The sequence below is a fragment of the Spermophilus citellus genome, assembly GCF_964194105.1.
Source record: "Spermophilus citellus genome assembly, chromosome: 11".
Lineage (NCBI taxonomy): Eukaryota > Metazoa > Chordata > Mammalia > Rodentia > Sciuridae > Spermophilus > Spermophilus citellus.
The window spans coordinates 91,753,053-91,776,438 of record NC_138192.1 but is presented as its reverse complement, the minus strand read 5'-3'; the positions used below and the strand labels follow the sequence as shown (position 1 = coordinate 91,776,438).

The window sequence follows — 23,386 nt, the reverse complement described above, 5'->3', positions numbered from 1 at the left end:
AGCAAAGTGATCAAGACAAGAGGTTTGCAAAATACAGCCAAAGAGCCAGATTAAGCCCACTGCCTGATTTTTGTAAGCAAAGTTTTATTGTTCAGGGCTGCTTTCATGCTATAAATGAAGAGATGAATAATGGCAATAAAAACTCATTGGCCTACAAAACCTAAAATACATACTATCTGGATTTTTGCAGAAACAGTTTATTAACTGCTGCTATAGAATTTGCAGTCCATCTGTGAAGACTTTAATTTTACTCTCAATGAAATGGAAATTGACTAAAGAGAATTTATATGATCTGTCTTACACTCCCCCCTCCCCCAGGATTGGTGGGCAGAAAATAGATTGAAGAGGGCAGTGAAGGAATTAGGGAGTTCCAATTACAATACATACAAGAATTCAGGTAAAATAAGGTGGTGGCTTGCACCACAGTGGTTGTCATAAACATGGAAATTTTTGAAAGCAGATATAAAGAATTTACTCTTGAATCGGATTAGAGTGTAAGGGAATTGGTAGCCAAGAATAAGCCTAAAAGGCTTTTTGGTTTGCCAACTGGAAAAAGAGGGTTTGTATATACTTATGGGGAAGGAGGCAGAAAAAAGTCTGGGAGGGAAGATATGAACCTGAATTTTTTACATGTTAAGTGTAAGAAGCCTATTACTAGATACCCAAAGAGAGATAACTAGAGTGGTAGATGAATCCGTGAGTGTAAACTTTAGGGGACAGGTACAGATTAAATAAAAATTTACGAGTCACTTATATATGACTGATATCTAAGTCATGAGACTAAAAAAGACCAACAAGAAAATTAAGACATATAGAAAGGGAGAGTAAGATTTATAGAGCAGTGGTTTTATACCACATTGCTTTGGACTTTCATGTGACCCCTACCAATGAAAACCTATGGAGAAGTCTTACTTTTTGTCCATATCAGAAAATTTTCCTCATTTATAGGGATTTTTTTTCAGAGACTCTTTGTGCCTATCCTACTTCAATTGATATTAAGTACACAATGTAATCCTGGGCTTAAGTTTGTTCCCATAATTCTCTTAGGCTGTAATCAAATCAGGTGTGTGATTAAATTTTTTTGAATATTTTACAGCAAATAGTGTTTTTAATCCTGTCCCATTACTATTTTCTTTATGTGACTGCAATGGTTTGAGTGGATTGCTCAATGACTTAAATGTTGAAAATGTAAAGGATAAGCTAAAGTTCACATTTCCTAATTTTTAAAATCTTTTTTATTGGTGTCTTATAATTATACATAATAGTGGGATTCATTATATATGCACAGAATAGAAACATACAATTTGGTCAGTTTTGTTCTCTAGTATCTTTCTTTTTCCTCCCTGTGGTCCCCTTCCTTCCTTTTCTACTGATCTCCCCTGCTTTTTTTTTAAATGAAATTTCCTTTCCTTTTTTCTCTCTAGCTTTCACATATGAGAGAAAACATATGACCCTTGACTGATGTGACTTATTTTGCTTAATATAATGCGCAAATTCAAATATCTTTTTTTTTTAATTTTAAGTTGTTGATGGACCTTTATTTTATTTATTTGTATGTGGTGCTGAGAATCGAACCCAATGCCTCATGAATGCCAGGCAAGCGCTCTACCACTGAGCCACAACCCTAGCCCCTCAAATATCTTATCCTTTAATAAAGTATTCATTCTCCTATCCTAGAGTTTCCTTCTATATACCAGACACAGAGCCTTGAGTAGGTGCTTTGGAAGGGGTATATCATAGCTTATAGTCTGCAGGAGTTTACAGTAGAAGTGAGAAGATATGAAAGCATAAGAACACTCAACATATGAAAACTTGAGTGATTATCAAATGCTAACAATAAAAACCACAGAAATTAAGAGGAGTTAAAGTCACTTCAGACCAAAACTGTCAGGTATGACTTTATGATGGATTTGTTTTGATCTGGATCACAAAGTCTAGGTATTTAGCTGAGGCCTTTACTGGACTGGAGCTCACACTCAGGTACATGTTAATAGGTGGAGACTAAAAGTTTTTGCTTATTCTGAAAAGATACAGATGCAGGCCTCCCTCCCATAAGAGGCTGTTGAAGACAGGTGCAATGAGACACACCTGTAATCCCAGTGACTAGGGAGGTTGAGGAAGGAGGATCCAATTTGAGACCAGACTCAGCAATTTAATGAGATCCTATCTCAAAATAAAAAGGACTGGGGATGTAGTGCAATGGTAAAACATGCCCCTGGGTTCAATTCCCAATTACCAAAAAAAAAAAAAAAAAAAAGAGGCTTTAGAGATGGAATGTAAATCACTGGTAATGAAGCAAAAGGATATGCAAGAAGTATGGAGAAAATGCCACATGCATAGTTGAGGCAAATCAAAGTTTTCCTAGGGGATAATATTAGACTTTCCATATACACTCTAATAGTGTTGCTAAACATAAAATTCAGAAACCAACTACATTTATAAGTTTGTTATGTGTCTTTATATATACTTTTTTTATACAATATTCCAAAGAATTAAGGTGAAAGTAAAAGAAATTAGCATAACAAAAGACATGAAAACCATTTGATAAATTTAGTTATTAATTTGAAAGTAGCAAAAATCTCCTTTAAAATTAAAAAAGCATGATTGATATTCAGCTAACCTTTTAATATATTTGAAGAAACACCCACCTACATCAATTAAAGAAAAAAATAACCCACCCAAACTTTCTAGATTGGGACTGTAAGAATAATTTCTTCTTAAGGAAGCAACAGTTGAGTCACTGTCCTAACTTGGAATCTCTGATTGTACTGCTTCAACTTTGATGAGATGGGGATGATCTTTAACACTGGTTCAATTGTGGCAAAGACTTTTCTCCTTGATTCCCCTCCCCATAGCACAACTGAAACAAAGGTGGGACACTGAAAATGCTTTGAGTAAAAGGCAAAGAGGACACAATGAACAAACCATACCATAAAAAAATGAATATCATAAGAAGCAGATATAGATAAGATACCACTTATTAATCCTCAGTTTATAATCCAAATTTTTTGTGTTTCCAAATCCAAAACACAAAACAGTGTTTTCCTAGAGACTTGGAAAACCAAACCAAGAAATGAGGCTACTACATTTCACAATCAAACCAGGTTTCTGTTTTTGTATTTCCGGCTAAAGTCCTTGCCTCTTCCCAGACTGACTGAAATCAGAAATATTCAACCCTTCAAAGTTGTGTTATCATTATATCAGACCTCAAAACACAAATACACACAACAAGAACTGATTCCAATAAGTCTTAAAACTCTTGTGTAACATGGAGGTGGAAATGAGAGGGAAGCCATTCTTTTTCTTTAGGGTAGGGGGGATTGAATCCAGGAGTGCTTAACCATTGAGCCACATCCATAGCCCTTTTTAGGTTTATTTTGAGAAAGGGTTAAGACAAGCAATTGAGACTCACTAAATTGCTTGGGGCCTGGCTAAACTGTTGAGGCTGGCTTTGAACTCATGATCCTCTTGCTGGGATATAGGTGTGTGATATCACACCTGGCAGGAAGCCATTCTTTGAATCATGTCACTCTCTTTTTTAATAGTTAAAAAATTCTGAAATCAATACATCCAATTCAGCTTTTGCAACACCAGTGGGCTTCTAATTATTGAAACAAAATTCAGGAATGGAGATATAGCTCAATGGTAGAGCATATGTTTTGTATGTTTGAGGCCCTGATTCAATCCCCAGCACTACAAAACAAAACTTCAAAACAGTGTCTAATACTACAAATATTTTAAGAAAAACTTAAAATCAATGATTACGAAGTATGAGAATAGCCCTTATTTAAAATCACAAATTTAACATTATGTTTTAGAGTTCCACAAAATTATTTGTTTATATGAAATAGCTAAGAATACTAAATTGGTTTCAGATAATACCATAGAGAAAAATTCTAATAACTACTTTATAAATGAAAATATATATAGCAAGACCTTACATGGATTCAGTTTTTACATTAAACCTGAAAACTATAGTGTTCATTTAAGGAATGGCTCCAGCAATTCTCCACATAATATCTACTTTAAATAAACTCACTGAATGCACTTGTAAATTATTTTCCTTTAGCTGTCTCATTATTCAATATGCTTTCAAGGAACATGGTGATGAAAGAAGAAAAATACCTCTTTCTAACATAACCATACTGGCAAGAACATCAACATTATCAGTATTCAAAGAATGTCTTGGCAGGTTAAACCTTCATAAAAAGAAGGAACACTATCTAATCCAAGTTATCAAAATAGCAATAGGACTTCTCATATTATGGGCAGTATGATTGTTGGTTTCTAAAGCAGAAAAAAAAAAGACATCAATATTATCATGTTTAAATTTTAAACAAAGACCAAAACATCCTTCCCAACAGCATATGAAGGAGTGATGAAAGTTAACAATGTTTAGAAGAAAAAGACTAAGAGCACTGAAGGATTCAACATTTAAAGAGACTGAGGATAACATGTCAATACTATTTTGGAAGTTTCAACAATATAGTTTAACATTTCTTGAGGCACAACAGGACTACTGAGAAACAAAAAAATTAGAATAATAATCTGTACTAACAACAAAAGAGCTCAAAAATAAAAAGCCTGTTCTAATTCAGTCCATGGTCTGTCTCCTTGCATAACAATAGCTAATGTTCAATTTTACTGTAAGACTTTTGATAATCTTTTATTACTTTCATAGTATAACATTCTCAACATACTCTCCAGAAGTTGAAATGCATCAGAAATTATTGAAGGCCATAAAGGCATTTGTTTAATATAAGTTCAGACAATAGTGTCCTCTGAAAATACTAAAATATAGTGTATTACAAAATACTACTTTCAATTCTCAGCAGAAAACACCTACACTAAACTTTAAAACTTAGAAGATATATATTGACTTCAAACGAATAAAAACTCAAGATCTCAACCAAATAATTCTGATATACTCATTTTCATTATGTGAGGCAATAATCCTATTTTGTCTATCATTCAAAACATTTTAGTAATCACTTTTCTTTTACGAACAACTAATTCCTATCTCTACTCATATGTTAGCCTTTTCATCTGTTTTCCCTTTCTGATTACCATGTTTCTGATCTTGGTGTTTTCTTAACTCGGAGACATTTAATTACTTTTAATTACTTAACGTCCTCTGAATCAAGAGGTCATAGGGTTATTTATATTAGCAGGACCAGCCTCTATCCATCAACATCCTGAGGAATCATACCATGGTAGAGCTGAAAGGGATCTCAAGGCATCATTTGGTTGAGCTCTATGCCAGCAGGAACAGGTGGCTGACTAGTCTTAATTTTTTTCTTTTAATATGACCAAAGATTTTGATCATAAACATTTCACCATGGCTTGAAGTCAGAAGATAAAGAATCTTCTTGATAAATGAGTAAAAAAGACATAGAATAGAAAGAAACTGAGACAAAATAGCTTCTGACCTCAGCACTATTACTTAGTACAAAATGTGAAACAATTCCTTTGATCACTCTGAGCTTCATTCCTCATACAGAGATAATGCTGTTTATCTCACAAAGTTATTTTAAGTATTCTGAAATTTGGAAAAGGACTATGCTGGTGGGACTGCAAATTGGTGCAAGCACTCTGGAAAGCAGTATGGAGATGCCTTAGAAAACTTGGAATGGAACCATCATTTGACCCAGTTATCCACTCCTAGGTCTATACCCAAAGGACTTAAAATCAGCATACTATAGTAAAACAGCCACATCAATGTTTACAGGAGCACAATTCACAATAGCTAAGCAGTAGAACCAACCTAAATGCCTTTCAATAGACGAATGGATAAAAAAACTGTGGTATATATACACAATAAAATATTACTCATCATTAAAAGAGAAAAAAAAATTATGGTATGTGCAAGTAATTGGATGAAGCTGTAGAATATCATGCTAAGCGAAGTAAGCCAATCCCAAAAAACCAAAAGCCAAATCTTCTCTTTGATAAGTGGATGCTGATCCATAATGGAGTGCGGGGGAGGAAATGTGACTGGGCAAAGGGGAAAGTGCTGAGGAGAGTGGGTATGGGGGCAGGAAAGATGATGGAATGTGATGGGCATTACCACCTCTATACATGTATCACTGCACATGTGGTGCAATGCTACATCTAGCATTGTGTCCAATAAGAATCGTGTCCAATAAGAGAAATGAAAAGTTGTGCTGCAATTGTGTACAATGTATCAAAATGCATTCTGCTGTCATATATACCTAATTAAAATAAATAAATTTATCTTTTTTAAAAAAGACTGGGAAGAGAACACAATAGAATGTACAGAACCTGCACTCCAAGGCACGCTAAGTTTCAAATTCCATTTCAACAACTTTTTAGTTGTTCAACACTAAGCAAAGTATAGAACCTCTTGGAGTTCAGCTCAGAGGACAACTGCAAAATTGATAAAATGTTCACCTCACTTGGTTGTTATTGTGAGGATTACAGGAGATTAATGCACCTAGATAGATCCTGGCTTGCAAGTGTTAATTCTTTATTCCTCTGAGGCTTCCATGCTGCTGTGTGATTCTGCTCTCCTTCCACTAAATATTTCAAGGTGCTCATGTGGAATTTTGTAAAAAAAAAAAAAAAAATCAGAAAATACATGAAACTTTCTTTCCCATAAAATTCATCAAGCAATAAGATGAAATCCTTTCCTTATAAGCCTTGCTCTAAAAAATGGAAAGAAATGAGGTAGTTTCCTTAAAAAAAAAAAACAAACAGTTTAGAAGGTAAAAACACGTCACTGAATTGTACACTCTTTAAAGGAACAGAACAAGTCTTACCCATCTTCAAGATTTTCAGAATCTATCTTAGCTTTTCATAAAAGGGAGTGCTCAAGCATTTCTTGGATAAAAATGTCTACTTAGGGAATCTCTGTTCTTATATATTAAGAATATAAGGTTTAATCAGATTTCATACAGATATTAGTTGACAAGTTATAGATTATTTATATAACAAAGATAAATGTATTTCTCACAGTTCTGGAGGCTAGGATCCAAGATCCTAAAAGTCTGGTGAGGACCAACTTCCTGGTTCACTGTGTGTGCTGAGATGGTAGAAGATGAAAGGCAGCTGTCTGGAGTCTCTTTTATAAGAGCACTAACAACATTCATGAATGCTTTGCCCTCATGCACTAGGCTCCATGTTCTAAAACCATTGCATTGGTGATTAAGTTTTCCAAGAAATGAATTGGGTAGTGAAAGGGACGGTAAACATTCAGTTCATACTAGATATCTGATTTATATAATATACACTATTCCTTTGTTATATTGTATATTTAAAGAATTTTATAAAATTCAATAATGCTCACCTTATTATGTACAAAAACAATCCTTAAATCTGGTCTAAGGATACCATAACTTATGAGGAGATCCTGGACCTTTTTAATTTCATCTTTACATTTTTTAGCAGTGGAGTAAAATTGTTTTCTTACAGGTAGATTCTTAAATAATCTCAAAGCTGTTACAGTTGTACCTGTTGGTAGATAAGAGGAAAGCATATTGAGATTTGGAAAAAAACTTTATACGGATCTTCAAATTCACATATAATCCATAATTACTCCTTTCTATTGCTAAATGTTAATTCTCCTCTAAGATTGGGAACCCAAAGAAGATTCACCTTTGCAAACCATTTTGATCTCCTCCTTGACTGTTCTATTTGTAACTTGCTTAATATAATCTCTTCTATGTAGTCTAAACAACAATTTTATTTCTATCACTACAGAGAAACATGGGCTTACCAGAATGCAGTATCTTTAAAAATCTGAGGATGTTGTTTGTTCTGTACTTTAAAGTACAACACACAGGTGGTACAAGACTACATCATATGTGGTAACCTTAATTCCAAACAGAATTAATATCTACTAAACTGGTTTAATTTGCCTCATCTTCAATAACAAACATTCATAACACAGCATAATCAAACAAAAGAATTATTTTTAACTTAAGAATTAATTTAACTAAAAAACTGAATGTAGGTATAAAAATTTACAATGGTAACTATTAGGTTAATAGTTTTTTTAGCCAGGCATGGAGGCACAGGCCTGTAATCTCAACAACTTGGGAGACTGAAAAAAGAGGATCAAAAGTTCAAGGCCAGCCCCAGTAATTTAGCAAGACCCTCAGCAACTTAGAAAGACCCTGTCTCAAAATAAAAAATAAAAAGGACTGGAGTTATAGCTTAGTGGTAAAGCACCCCCTGGTTCAATCCCCAATACAAAAATAAATAAAGATTTTGTTTAAAAAATAACTATGTGAAATTAGGACTAGAAGTTTGTCATGTATAATAGGTGCCATGTGTGGTTGTTTTCTTTTGTTTGTAGTACTGGTAACTAAACCAAGGGTCTCACACATGCTAGGCAAGTGCTGTATTACTGAGCAATACCCCAACCCTTTTAACTTTACTTTGAGACAGGGTATTCCTAAATTGCCCAGGCTGGACTCAAATTTGCAATCCTGCTTACTTAGCTTCCCTAAGGGGTGAGATTACAGACATGGGCCACCACACCCAGCAAGTGCATGTTTTTAAACTACTAGTCACCAATTCATCTTAGACTTATGACATAACTTTTCCCAGAGTTGAAAACCATTGAGAAGTCAAAAATTCAATTTATGTCTTTGGCTTCCTGTCTTGCCATATGATTTCTCCCTCCTACGTGTGCAGAAGCATTGTGATGCCCATTCACCATAAGTTACTCAGCAGAGTTGAGCCAATGCTGGTATCATGCTCTTGAACTTTTCAATCTGTAAACTAATTTATTTTCTTTACAAGTTACCCAGCCTTGGGATTTTTTGTGCAGCAACAAAAACAGATTGGTTCTGAGGAATAGGGTCACTGCTCTAACTATAAAATGTGAAAAAGCAGCTTTGGAACTGGGAAATGGGTATATTGAAAGAGTCTGAAGAGCAAACTAGAAAAAGCCTAGAATTTTTTGGAAAGCAGCACATTACAGGCAATTCTGGAAATAGTTCCAAAGACCAGGAGATTAGGCAATTAGTTTCAGAAGGAAATGAGGATTCTTTTGGAAACTGGAGTTGCCTTATATGCCAGTGAAGTGTCTGTTGGCTACAGGTATGGTTCAAGTGGGCCCAGGTACCACTTGGTCTGTTGCAGATCTTGATGGCATCCAGGTATTGCTTATTTTGCAGATACACAGAATGCAAGAGTTGTGGCTGCTTCCACCATGATTTCAAAAGAAAGCCTCGAAGGCCAAGTAGAAGTTTGCTACAGGGTCTGGGCCCTGGCAAAGAGTCTCCACTGGGAGAATGCCTAGTTGAACTAGGCCCACAGCCAGGACCCAAGAAACAAAGGGCAACAAGCCTAAGAAAAGGATCAAACATCTGTGGGTAGCCCCAAAGAGTAGTTATGTGGCCTATGTCCAGCAAACTTGTAGGACCAGAGCTGCCTGAGGCTTCCCACCACTGAAGTATGTGCAGGATATTAGAATTATAGCTTTAAGATGTAATGTCACCCCTACTGGGCTTGGGTCTTAATTTGGGATGATTACTGCTTTCTACCAGGTTACCCTTCCCTTTTGGAATATGAATGTTTATACTATCTTTATCCTACCTTTGTATTTTAAGAGTATGAAACTTGTTTCTTAACTTTTCAGGCTCACAGCTGGGAATTTACTTTGAGTCTCAGATGAGACTTTGGACTTTTAAGTGATACTGGAAGAGTTAAAAGACATTGGGGATTTTGGAGATTAAATGGCTGTATTTTTTTTTACTGTGTGACAGATATGAATCTTGGAAGGTGGAGCAAAACACTATGCTTTGGATATGGTTTGTCCCTCAAGAGTTCATGTGTTGGAAGTCTGGCCCTTAATGTTGCACCATTAAGAGGTAGGGTCTAATGGGAGGTCATTAAGTTAGTGAGAACACCGCCTTAAGAATTCAGGAAGTTCTCTTGAGACCTCAATTGTTCTCTCAAGGGAAAGTCTTTATAGAAAAGCTGGACCCCTCCCTAGTCTCTGGCTTCCTGTCTGCATATGCTACTGCCACTGTGATGGCATCCACCATGAGGTTCTCACCAGAGCCAAGCTAATGCCAGTGCCATGCCCTGGAACCTCACAAACTATGAAGTAAATAAACCTCTTTTCTGTTACAAGTTTTTCAAAACATCAATTTATTGCAGGCAATCTTGGCACTACTAACATTTGATCAGATGATTTGTTGTCAGCAACCATCCTATGCATTATAGAATGTTTAGCAACATCTTTGGCCTCTTATCCACTAGATGCCAGTGGCAACCTCAATTTTGAGAATCAAATATGTCTGCAAATATGCTAATTGTTCCTGACAGGGTGAGGGTGCTGTCCATAGCTGAGAAACACTGATTTAGCATACAGCAACTAGCATCTTTCTTTCTTTTTTAAGTAAAATAAGAATAAACTAGAATAAAAAATGAAGTGCATCACAATAGTAATGATACATATTATTTCATGAAATATTTGTTTAGATTTTATGAACTGGCTTGTTATATAAAATGTGTTTCTTATACTGAATTGGAATTAAAAAGGCTTAAAACAACTACAATTGTCTTATTGCTTTTATATATAATATATATGTATTTTTTTAGTTGTCAATGGACCTTTATTTGTTTGTTTATTTATTTATTTATATGTGGTGCTGAGAATCAAATCCAGTGCCTCACACATGTGAGGCAAGTGCTCTACCACTAAGCCACAACCCCAGCCCTCCTATTGCTTTTGACAAAGGGTAAAAAACAAAAAGACATGGAAATCACAAGAGTAATATAAGACTTGTGAACTCTAAAATAAAATCAGGAGTTCTACAAGGAGGAAAAGAAATGAACAGAAATGAAACTAAGAAGAAAATTTTCTAGTTTAAAAGCTTGACGGCAAACTTTAAAAGTTTGCTTCATTACAGGGAAGAATATTTTTAAATTAAAGAAAAAATCACTTTCCATTGGAAATCCTAAATTTTATAAACATGAAGAAAATTTACAAACTTTCAGAAAGAAAAAACATTTCTTACAAGAAAATTTAACATAAAACTTCTTACCTGTGGTACCACAAGACCGACAATCTCCACCTGATTAAGGGGAAACTACAAAACCAACATCCAAGCATGTATGCCTGTAATCATCTCAGTGGTTCGGGAGGCTTAGGCAGGAGAATCGTTAGTTCAAAACTAGCCTTAGCAATTTAGCAAGGCCCTAAGCAACTCAGCAAGACCCTGTTTCCAAATAAAATATAAAAAGGGCTGGGGATGGGGCTCAGTGGTTAAGTGCCCTGGGTTCGATCCACAGTAAACCACCTCCCCCATAAAAAAAAAAAAAAGAAAATCAAGAAAACACCCATCCTCTAGTAATAAAGACAAAAATGAAGACATTTTTGAACTTGCAAAAATTCACAAGTATATCACTTAGGCACATATGATGAAAATAATGGAAGATAATCTCTAACCAAATAATAATGACATGAAAATACAGCTTTTAGCCAGATGTGGTGACACACCTATATTCCCAGCAACTCTAGCAACTCAGGAGGCTGAGACAGAAGGATTACAATTTCAAAACTAGCCTCAGCAACTTGGCAAGGCTCTAAGAAACTTAGTCTTTGTCTCAAAATAAAGAACAAAAAAGGCTAGGGATGTGGCTCTGCAGTCAAATGCCCCTTGGTTTAATCTGGGTTGAATCCACAGTAGCCCCATCCCGAACCGCAAAATAGATTGTATAATGAGAGAAGCTGTGAAAATTAATTTGGTGAAAAGGAATCTTAAAAGCTGAATGTAAACAGAAGATGGTCATGTGGATGAAATTGACAATTTAACTGTTAAATAAGGATTTATGACATGAAAGAGTTTGGGGCTCAATGTTTCAAACGAGTATTAGTAACACTGGTTAACTGGATAAAACAGTTGGGAAAGGTGAGGGATAAAGCTCACAAGGTCCTAGGTAACCTGGCCCATAGCTATCTCCTCTCCTACCAGTCTCCTTTATTCTGTTCCTCTAGTAATTCAGACTTCTTCCCACCTCAGGGTTTTTGCACATGTTCTTTCTCCCACCCTTTGCATGATTAACTCCTTTACCAATCTTTAAATTTCAGTCTGAGTTTCACATCTTACAAGAATTCATCCCTAAATACTTCTCAAAGCCTGGTTCTTCCAAAAAGAAGACAGGGTTTTTTTTTCCTTCTCAGAAATGATGACTATTTGAAAAAACTTGTCTCCCTCTCCTCTATGAAAATAATTTACATTCCTAACATCTCCAACTTCCTTTGCAGCTCTGGCTTCACTCTCACAGCTTCACTACACAATGCCCTGCCCAAGGCTGCCTGCAGGATCTCAGATCCTGCCCCATATCTCCTGGCCTCCCAAGGCTTTCCTTTGAAATCTCAGTGGAAGCCTCCATAACCCCATAACTCTTGCATCCTGAACACCTGCAAAACCAGCATCATGTGAATGACACCAAGGTCTGCCAACAGCACAAGCTGTCCTTGACAGTCTGAATCACAGCTGTAGTGCTTCTGAGAGCTTTGCTGGCTTGGGCAGTCCTGAGTGAGCAGAACACCCAATTCTCAAAAAACTTTGCTCTGAAAAGTCTTTGAAACAAATTTCCATTTCTACACCTTGGATGTTACGATACTTGTCACCTTGCTGACTTCTTAGATTCTTTCTAGACATTTTTCATATTGCCCCAATGCAAAGATCTTCATTTTCTAATCTCTACATCAATCATACCTTCCCTGGCTAACTTTACACATACTTCTTTTCATGGCAAATTGCAAATTTTCCAAATCTTTCTGCTTATCTCTTCTTTGCTACCAATTCTCACAGTAAAATCTGGCTAAAAGCCACCAGTAATACTTATAACACTGCCTGAATACTATGCTACCTTGAAATTTCCTCCACCAGATAAATGAGTCCATCACCTTTAAGCTCTACCTCCTACAGTCTTAGGCAGAGACATAATGCGGCCAATCCTTTGCCAGAGTGTAATGTAGGTAGGCTTTAGTGAAATTCTCAAGTCTTTATTTCTATCTGAAATTTCATGTGCATAACTTTTACTGTCTATACATTCTATCAGGATTCTGATCTGATTCCTCACCAGGATCACCATTAAGCTCCACTTATAGCATTGTAGGCTTTCTCTAGTCTAATCTTCCAAACTTCTTCTTAAAAATGTTTTATTTTAGTTGTTGACAGACCTTTATTTTATTTATTTATATGAGATGCTGAGAATCAAACCCAGTGCCTCACACATGCCAGGCAAGTGTGCTACTGCTGAGCCACAGCCCCATCCCCCCTTCTAAACGTTTTCTGTGAACCAATTCCAAAGGCTTTTCTGCATTGAAAGGTATTGTGAGCCCCCTTCTCAATATCAATTTTATGCCTTAGTCAGTTTTTCATTACTATAACAAAATACCTAAAATAATCAATTTAAAAAGAAGATTTATTTTGGTTCATAATTTTGGAGGTTTCAGTCCATAGTCAGCTGGGCACTCTGCTTTTGGGGCTATGGTAAGACAGTACATCATGCAAAAGCACATGGCCAAGGCTGCTCACCTGTTAGGAGCTGGGAAGCAAAGACAGAGGAAGAGAAAGGAATGGGGTCCCCAAATCCCCTTCAAAGGCACACTCCAAATGACCAGAAGGCCTCCTACTGGGACTAGTCTTTAACCACTGAGCCACACCCCTGGGCTTCTGAGGGACATTCCAGGTCCAAATTATAGCACCCATCCATTGAATTCTTCAGACACAGTATTATTTTTAATTCTAGAATTTTCATTTGGTTCTTTTTTATTTTCCATTTTTCAACTGAAATTCTCCACTTTATTAATAATTTGGGTCACAATTTCTTCAAAGTTATTTTACACAGTAGTTGCTTTTAAAGTTCTTGTCTGTTATTTCAAATATCTGGGTAATCTCTAAATTTGCTTATTGCAGGAAAGATGGTAGAATGTGATGGACATTATTACCCTAGGTACATGTATGACTGCACATATGATGTGATGCTACATCGTGTACAATCAGAGAAATGAAAAGTTGTGCTGCAATTGTGTACAACGAATCAAAATGCATTCTGCTGTTCTATATACCTAAAATAAATAATTTAAAAAATTGCTTATAGCATTTTTATACTAAATTTGCTTGTAGCAAATTATAATGCTATAAGTAATAGCAATTTATAGCATTGATTATGGATGTCAGTTTTCCTGTCTTCATGTCCCTCAAAACTTTAATTTTTGCCAGACATTGTGTACAGAAGAATAATACTGAAGAAGATAATATTTTTCCCTAAGGATAAGTCTTTGTTTCCAGTCAAGCAGGTAGAGTGAAGAACCGATCGCTTCAATCTAGGAATTTATCTTTCTTGCACTGAGATGACCCTTTATTTAGTTCTACTTTGCATCTAGTCTCCAGTGTCTCAAGGATAGAATCAGACCTTTTCCTCCAGAAAGGTTTTAAGATCTTTCTTCCTTTAGCTCAGTCCCATATTTCTTCATCATTGCTTACTCAGCAAAAGTCTGGAAAGATGGTAGAATATAATTTGTTCCATCATTACCCTAGGTACATGAATGGTGTGACTACATCACGTACAATCACAAATATGAAAAGTTGTGCTCCATTTGTGTACAATGAGTCAAAATGAATTCTGCTGTTATGTATAGCTAATTAGAACAACAACAAAAAAACAAAGGGGAAAAGAAAAAGATTCTGTGTGGATCAAACAAGCTCTGTGTCTGAGGATCCCATATTGCAATCTGTCACTGTCAGTTCACATGGGGCTATTAAAAGTTCAGCTGGTTTCTGCTAGTGCCATACAAGATCCCTCAACCATGGTAGACTTGCTCCTTTGTCATCTGTGTCTCCACACACAGTTAATGCTCCCAGGGATGGAAGTGATCATCAATCATGTCCTCTCTAGAAAAGAGCATACTCTTTCTCTTGAATTCAACTCATTTAAATTTTTCAGTAATACAGTTCTTCAACAAGTTTAAAGACAACTGCAAGTCTTTAAAATTATGTTTTTTTCTTTTCATTGCTACAAAGGCAGCAATGTTATCATCTATATTCACTATTCTTCTCTTGCACAAAGATCGTATTCTAATGTGTGGAGTTTTTTGTTTGTTATTGTTTTCTTTTTTGTTTTTTAGTACCAGGGACCACTGAGTCACATCCCCAGCCCATTTTTTTCTTTGATTTTTTTTTTATTTTAAGACAGGGTCTCACTAAGTTGCTTAGGGCCTTCCTAAGTTGCTAAGGCTAGCTTTGAACTTAAATTTTCCTACCTCAGCCTCCCAAGCCACTGGGATTATAGCGCCAGCTTCTCACATGGTCTTACCTATCATCTTTAAATTCAAATGTCATCTTTTCTGAAAAACTTACTAACCTCCTTCTAGGCAATTGGTGATTTCATTTTACTATCATTATTTATTTACTCATCTGTATTTCTTACTATTCTATGAGTTCCCAGAGACAAATATAATGATATCTATTATAGCTATGAAAAGACAAAAGGAAAGAAGAAACTGACAAGGCAAAATGTAAAGGTATTTATGAAAGTGAAAAGATTGTTTATTGATTTTTAAATGTTCTATCTCATCAACTACACTATACCTATCTTTATAGCAACAAATTATTACTTTAGTACCTAAAAGTATTCTCAGAGTAAAAGAAGAATTAGTAATAAGATGCAAATTACATGTGTGAATAAAAGTTATTAATGGAAAGGACTTTTCTTATTCCAAATGAAATGTGTATTCTTAAAAATAAAAGTATCAAGTAATATTGGCCAATAAGGAGGAAGCCACAGTTATACTATCGTACTTTACTAGAGAACTGCTCAGGTCTCTAACTTGAGTGCATTCTTCAAACACCAAAATTAAATTGCAGTCATGTTTTATGTTTACATGACCCTAAGTTATGCTCCTTATAAAGGAGGCTAGTTATATTCCTAATGTAAAGGTATGAGTACTTAATATATCAGAAAGTATTCATGAATTATTTAATGAATAAAGTTGCAGCCTTCAATTAAGATGAAAAGCTCTTTCAACACATACAAATCTCACATATCAGAAATTTTAAAACAGGGGGCTGGGGATGTGGCTCAGCGGTAGCGCGCTCGCCTGGCATGCGTGCAGCCCGGGTTCGATCCTCAGCACCACATACCAACAAAGATGTTGTGTCCGCCGAGAACTAAAAATAAATAAATATTAAATATTCTCTCTCTCTCTCTCTCTCTCTCTCTCAAAAAAAAAAAAAAAAAACCTTAAAAAAAATCATGCTCAGTTCTATATAAAAAAAAAAGAAATTTTAAAACATGATGCTTTATGCTAATAACAGGCTAGAAAAAAATTCCCTGATAAAATACTATTTTCAGATTATTAATGCATTATAGTTTCACATAATAGTGGGATTCATTTTGACATATTCTTAAATGCATATAACATAATTTGCTCCATTTCAATCCCTAGAACTTCCTATTTCCCTCCCTCCTTCCACCTCTGATTCCCTTCCTCTACTCTATTGGTCTTTCTTCTACTTACTTTTTTTAAAATAGGTGCATTACAGTTAAAATTGGAGTACACTGTGATATATTCATACATACATTGATATATTCAAGCATAACGTGATTCCTCAATTTTTCCCCTTTGGTTCCCAACTTGTACTCTGGTGATCTCCTTTCTTTCAAATAGTACTTGAAATATACCCATTCTGATATTAGAGAAACACCTAAGGCAGAAGTACTAGGGGACACTAGTCAAGAAAAGTGAGGACAGAAAAAGTAGTAACTAAAATAATTGTCAGTCTTCTTAGTAAAGGAATTTAAAAGATGGAGACTTATTTCTACATTCATTGCAAGTTTTTAAAAATCAGGCACAGTGTTTTAAAATGAAAACTAACAGAAGAAAGGGCAATTAAAATGATATGATATTAAACATATAAATCATTTAAATGGCTAAATTAATACCCAGAAAAAACAGAACTGGTATTTCCAGTAAACTATTTTAAAACACATTTTTTAAAGGGGTTACAAGTTTTCCAATGCCTAAATAAGATTCTGTTTTAAGTCATTACTACAACTGCAGTTGTACTATCTATAGGTGTCATTCTATCAGATGATATGAAGAGTTACTGCTAAGTAACAATGTTCACCCACAGCAGAAATTAATTTACAAGAACCCTAAATGCACAGGTATAAATTAGGATGATTGAGCTGTAGTTTTATCTTACACAGAAAATATTTAAATGGAAGCTAATGACAGCTGGTGAAATGTGAGTCTGTGATTCAATCACTCAAAAACTATCAGCAGTAAGCAACATAAATGTAAAAGGCTTTTGAGAATGCGTATTTTTATAATATGTCCACCTACAGCAATTTGAAATTAAGATTTTTGTTTTTGCTGTTGTTTTTTTCTAATCAACTGTAATTAGGTAAAAAAAGTGAGTTGTGAAGGGCAACCTATAACTACTGACCTTTCAAGTATGTTGTTTCTTAAGATAAAAGGAATTGGCTAAAGAAAATAAGATTAATTTATTGACTATAAAAACTCTTTAATATTTGTACCTGATCTCACTAAAGGTAGAAGACTGAGGTCAGCAGGCAAAGAAAAATCAGCCAGCAAAAGGGCAAAGATCAGGTGGAGTCCATATTTAAGGATTGTTATTTCATAGTTCCCATGGAGATGAATACATAAAAGCATGAGAAGTATGAGTGATACAGAGCCACTGGCCATCCAGATTAGACTGGTTACTACAAAGATAAAAATAAATACTTTTAAGTTTTATAAGGTGACTAGGTTACTTCAAAGTACTCTACTGGACAGCTACTCAAATACCTCCTAATGGTTTCCTAATTTGAACTCCAAAGACGTAAAGGTCACAGCATTTCTGGAAAGGGACCATAATTTCAAAAAATGCCTTCCCTTTGTCCAAACCTTCAATACATAGTAAAAGTATTACAATCTATTACTTTAAATTGAAAAGTGTATAATACTTATTATTATACATGAAACTAAGTAGCTGCTAGATTTCTGCTCATTTTCATTAACTGAATAAATGAGGAGAAATTTAGTGTGCTTTCTTAGGAGCTCCTATTAACTTTTCTCTACATGGATACAGTATTAATATTCCTGATAATATTAATATTAATAATATTAATATTAATATTCCTAATTAATATTCCTAATAGGCAAAAGTAATCAATAACTGTGCTACAGATTTATAAAGTAAGAAATACAGTGAACAAATTCAATATCAGAACTCAGAGATAACATCTCTTAACTTTAATCATTCCATTACCAGAAATGAGAGTATAAAAAGAGTAAAGGATAGATGAAACTTAGGCCTAAAGAGATTTTTTCCCCCTCTTAGAAGTAAATAGTTTTTAGAGAAAATTAAAGCTTAAAATATCAATTAAAATTCAGTAAATTTATACATAAATGTATACAACAACAAAGAATTATTAATAGGAACATAATGAATTCATCTGCCTGAAAATGATAAATGTAGAAAGGGAGAGAGTGACTGTGGGTACTAGATAAAAGAACTTTACTAGTAAATTGATAATTGCTTAAACTGAGCATCTTTGAACTATTCCATGAATAAACAAATACATTTTTAAGTTATTTAATCAAAATATCTTACTGCTATGGTTTATCATTATTACAAAATTAAATGGCATTTTAGGTGTTTCAATAAAATATTATTCTTCATATGGAAAGACAACACTGGTGATCCAATAGGAAAAGAAATGCTCTTACAGATTTTTTCGAAAAGTAAGTAATCTACACAATTGCCCAGTTTCTCACACAGTTCCTCTTGAGAACTCCTCTTTAACTATTTAATCTTTGTTGGACTACAGATATAGCTCAGTTGGTAGGGTGCTTGTCTCTCATGCACTAGGCCCTGGGTTCAATTCTCAGCACCACACACACACACACAAATCTGTGTGTGTGTGTGTGTGTGTGTCACGAGGGATGACACTCTGGGCCTTATGCATGCTAGGCAAGCACCCCCAGCACTTTACCACTGAACTACATCCCCAGCTGAAGGTCTACCATTCACTTGAAAGTTAACTAGACTTTATCAGGAGCAAGGCTAAAACAACACACTTGAATTCAAGCAGTAATGCTGCTTTTAACAAACAAGAAAGGAAAGGTAAAGAATGCTATAATGCTATTTTCTTACCTTGACCAAGATGTGAAGGTTTTTGAGAAAATATATGGCCGCTGCCATCTAAAACATACTGAGTGCTAAAATTATCAGCAGCTGTCCTTGTTGTAATTAAAACCTGGAAATTAAAAAAAAAAAAATCCTCTAGCAAAATGATCACTGTAGATATTGCACTGGGTTCATTATCAAATTAGAATGAATCAATATCACATATTTACTTAATATTAAAAAAGTTTCATTCCATAAATTTTATGACCACTCTTTTAATATTTCTTAGAAGTACCCTAATAAACAATAGAGCAGCTCATATTTTTATGCTGCAAATATCTGCTTTTTATTGAATATTTTAATTAAAACACTCTAGCACCAACCAGCATACCTGAAATGGCTATATGTATTATATATTATATGATTTAGATCTATAAAAGCAAGTACTTCAATTGCATTAGAGAAACCTGCTTTTGAAGAGAATATTTCCATAAATTAGTGAACAAACGAGTAATTCTTAGGTAAAGTGATCATTCCCTTCCCCTTTTATATTCAAAGTAAAATAGCACTTCTGTATTTCAGGTTTATGATTAAAAAAATTTAAAAATTTAAATTATACACACATATAAACTCATGGGCAATTTTTCTTAAACCTGAGTTTAAAATTCATTGTTTAAGAATACATTTTTATTTAAAAACAACATTAGCATTAAACATATAAGAGGTTTTATCCAGCATGAAAACCATCCTCAGATGTTAGTCATAGAAATACAAATTTAAGAATGTCTGCGCTCTTTCAGCTGCCCTAATCCTATCTATCTCATGAGATTAGCAGAGAAACATAACATAAAACACACTGTTACACACACACAAAAAAACCAAAGATGTGGAGTGTGGATGCTGGCAAGGAAAGCAAAATGTATTGGGAAGAAGGTAGCCACATATGTTAAGCAATGACCCAAAACTGGGAGTAATCTTTCTTGGCAATATCCCTGGACTCAGAAGAGCTAAATATTCTAAAATATATTTACACAGTTTAAAAGCCACAAAGATGCAGCTATACTGCTTGAACTCATCTGGATCCAGTTGGTTCTACATTTGTTGGTTTACATGGGCACCATGTAGGGAAAAACCAGAAAAACCATAAAAAGATATGACTATTCTAGCTCAAAGTACTAGTAGAGTCATTAGATTCTGAGTGAAGTCCATAAAATCCTTATTAGGGTCATTAGGTCAAGCTACTATTTCTGTTATATAACTATTCCAAGAGATCTACTTATACCTAGTTGTAAGCCTCTATAATGCTTTTTTGGGGGAAGGGGGTACTTAGGACTGACCCCAGGGGCACTTTATCACTGAGCTACATCCCCAGTCCTTTTATATTTTATTTTGAAACAGGGTCTTGCTAAGCTGCTGAGAGCTGGCCTCAAACTTGGGATCTTCCTGCCTCAGCCACCCCATTAGCTAGGATTACAGGCATGCACCACTGTGCCTGGCAGCTTTTATGTACTCTTCTTTATTTTTTTTTTTCTTTTGGCAGTAGGGATTGAACTGAGGGGTACTTAACCACCAAGCCACATTCCCAGAAAAAAAAAAATTTTCTCCCTACACAGGGTCTTGCTAAATTGCTAGGGCCTCACTAAATTGCTGAGGCTGGCTTTGAACTTACCATCCTCCTGCTTCAGCTTCCCAAGCTGCTAGGATTACAGGTGTGTACCAAACTTTTGTGTACTCTAAAGTGATTATTTTTCTTCTTCCAAAATATATTCCATGGTTTAAAAGATGTATAATTTGAAGTAATTTCCTGACAACTAAGCTTAATCTTCCCTACTACATTCCAGCTATAATGTATCCAACAGTAATTTCCTCTAGTAAAGTTTATTTAAAGGATAGAAAGCTTAGAGATTTTTGTTTCCTATATTTTAATTATTCCAACAATTGCCCCTTTAAAAACAATCTAAGCCCTTCTCCAAAATGTCAAGGTCATCTGAATTCTATTTCTATTCTCCAAAGAGCTAGCCACCTGACCTAAAGTTGGTATCACTGAGCAAAGGCAGCCCTGGAACTCTCAGTTCCAGCACTAACTTTGCCAGTGGCTTCTAGACAGTCCTGAATAAATGATTACACTATCATCTTTGAGGGGAGGGTGATGATAAGATGAAGACGATGCTAATACTTTATAAGGTTACATGGGATTTTGCTTCAACCACTTCAAAGCACTTTATAAGATATTAAATCGTTCACCCTTTAAACATTCTTAATAAATATGAAAATACTCTCTAGTCTAAAAAATAAACTGAAGTGCTAAAATTTGAAATGGGTCTTTAGTGCTCATAATGTAGCATTTATGTTAAAATAAATGAAATATGATACATTTTGTAACAAAAAAATTTTAAATTACAATTTGTAGGGCACTATGAAAATTTATTTAGATAGGAGATGCACGGCAATTCATTGGTAAAGACAGTGAAATAAAACACATATAAGCATGTTTCACAAATTCATGAAATACAGTGTGTTCCTCAGAGGAAGGAATTGTATTTCAAGAGTTCATTTCATCATATGACCCTATGTCCTGGGCAGGAAACCTTTTTTTGGACCAGGCACAGATTCAGAATGCATTAGCTGTGCAGAAACTAGCATTTGAACTTGCAGTAACTACATCATCAGGAGCATCTCTAATATTACAAACTATTACTGGTGATTCTTACTAGAGACTTGAGGAATTATAGAAGTAAATCCAATGGTGTCAAGAAAAGAAAATAGAGTCAATATTTTTAAAAGAGGAGTTTTAGAAGTCTTTAGAGGACCTTAGGGGTTATTAGCTATCAGTTATTAAAAACTCACTTAATATCAAGGAATTATAGTACTATTACAAAATTAGAATTATAGAAAAACCTTTAAATATGAGATAAGCAGTTTTTTCTCAGTACTTAGATAAAAAGTTCATTTTAAAACCAGAATATATATCCTGTTAATTCAAGCAAAAATCCTCTCTTGGAAAAAAATTATTTAAGGTAATTATCATAAAGCCATTTTGGGGGTTGACTCTTGTTTTATTTTTGTAGTACTGCGGATCAAATCCAGGGCCTCATGAATGCCAGAGTAGGCAAGTGTTCCACCAGTAAGCCACACTCACAGGCCTGGGCTGACTTTTGGAATGAATACTTTGGAACAGAAAAATGAGTCTGAAAACTAAGATAACCAAGATGGGGTCTTGCCAAGTAGTCCAGGCTGGTATCAAACTTGTGATCCTCCTGCCTTAGCCTCAAAAGTGGCTGGGATTATAGATGTATACCACCACTACACCTGGTTGGTTTTACCCCTTTCAACAGAGTTCTATCACCTGTGAGTAGGCTGCATCAAGAAGTAAAATATTCCAAATGCTTCAAGCAGTTCTATGCCAGATAGGTACGGTGGCTCACACTTGTAATCCCAGCAATTTGGGAGGCTAAGGCAGGAGAATCACAAGTTCAAGACCAACCTCTACAACTGAGATCCTCAGCAACTTAGTGATATATATATATATATATATATATATTTTTTTTTTTTTCCATGTTTACCCTGACCAAATCTCTAACCACCATAGCTATAAAGGACATAGGGGCAGCCTACACTGAGAAAAAGGAACCAGGATCATTTGCTTCATCTAGAACCAGTAATGGTAGAGGCTTCCCTTTATTCCTTTACAGCTGTGAGGACTCACAAATAAGGAATCCCAACTCCTATCTTCCAAACAGTATGACTTAATGTCTCAGTCTGCCCCAATAAGCCATGGAGGCTTACCTTGATGTATAACAAAATCAAACCTACAGATCCTGTGCTATCTCACATGTTGGAATAATACCCTGCACTTGGCAGCAACTTAAAATATGCTAAATGGATCAATCAACATATGAGCGATATATGCAGTTGGCTGGCAATTCTTTTAAGAAAAAAGTTTTAAAAAAACAAACTTCATGCAACAAAATGAAGAACTTTGGTGAAAATTAGAATTTATCTATGAATGGCTATGAATTTTCAGAAAGAATTTCCCCAAAATATGGAGAAGTCTATGTAAACTTTGGATGATAAAGTGAAATACTACACACAGACAAGAAAATAAGCAAATCATCACCTGGATGATAAAGCTGTATATTGCTCTTCACATTGAAGTCCAAAGTAAAAATAACTTTCATTTCATGATACGTGACATCAGTCAAGATAGTTTAATATGTAGTATTTTTTTTATCCTCAATTCATTATCCTTACTTTATCGA

The 23,386-nt window shown here is 35.0% G+C and overlaps 1 protein-coding gene across 6 annotated transcripts in view; it reads right to left on the bottom strand.

Moving 5' to 3' along the window:
* The window catches only part of PMS1 (PMS1 homolog 1, mismatch repair system component), an 80,680-nt gene that overhangs the window by 42,544 nt on the left and 14,750 nt on the right, over positions 1-23,386 (bottom strand). For 4 of the 6 annotated variants that reach the window (XM_081261944.1, XM_081261942.1, XM_081261946.1 and 1 more), the window contains 2 exons: positions 19,155-19,257; positions 7,307-7,470 (listed from right to left, as the gene is read on the bottom strand). The exons of 1 other annotated variant lie outside the window; for it this stretch is intronic. In XM_081261944.1, coding sequence (XP_081118070.1) covers positions 7,307-7,470; positions 19,155-19,257 — 267 coding nt within the window. The remainder of the gene's footprint in view (positions 1-7,306; positions 7,471-19,154; positions 19,258-23,386) is intronic. One more of the 6 variants, XM_081261947.1, reaches the window with a different exon arrangement.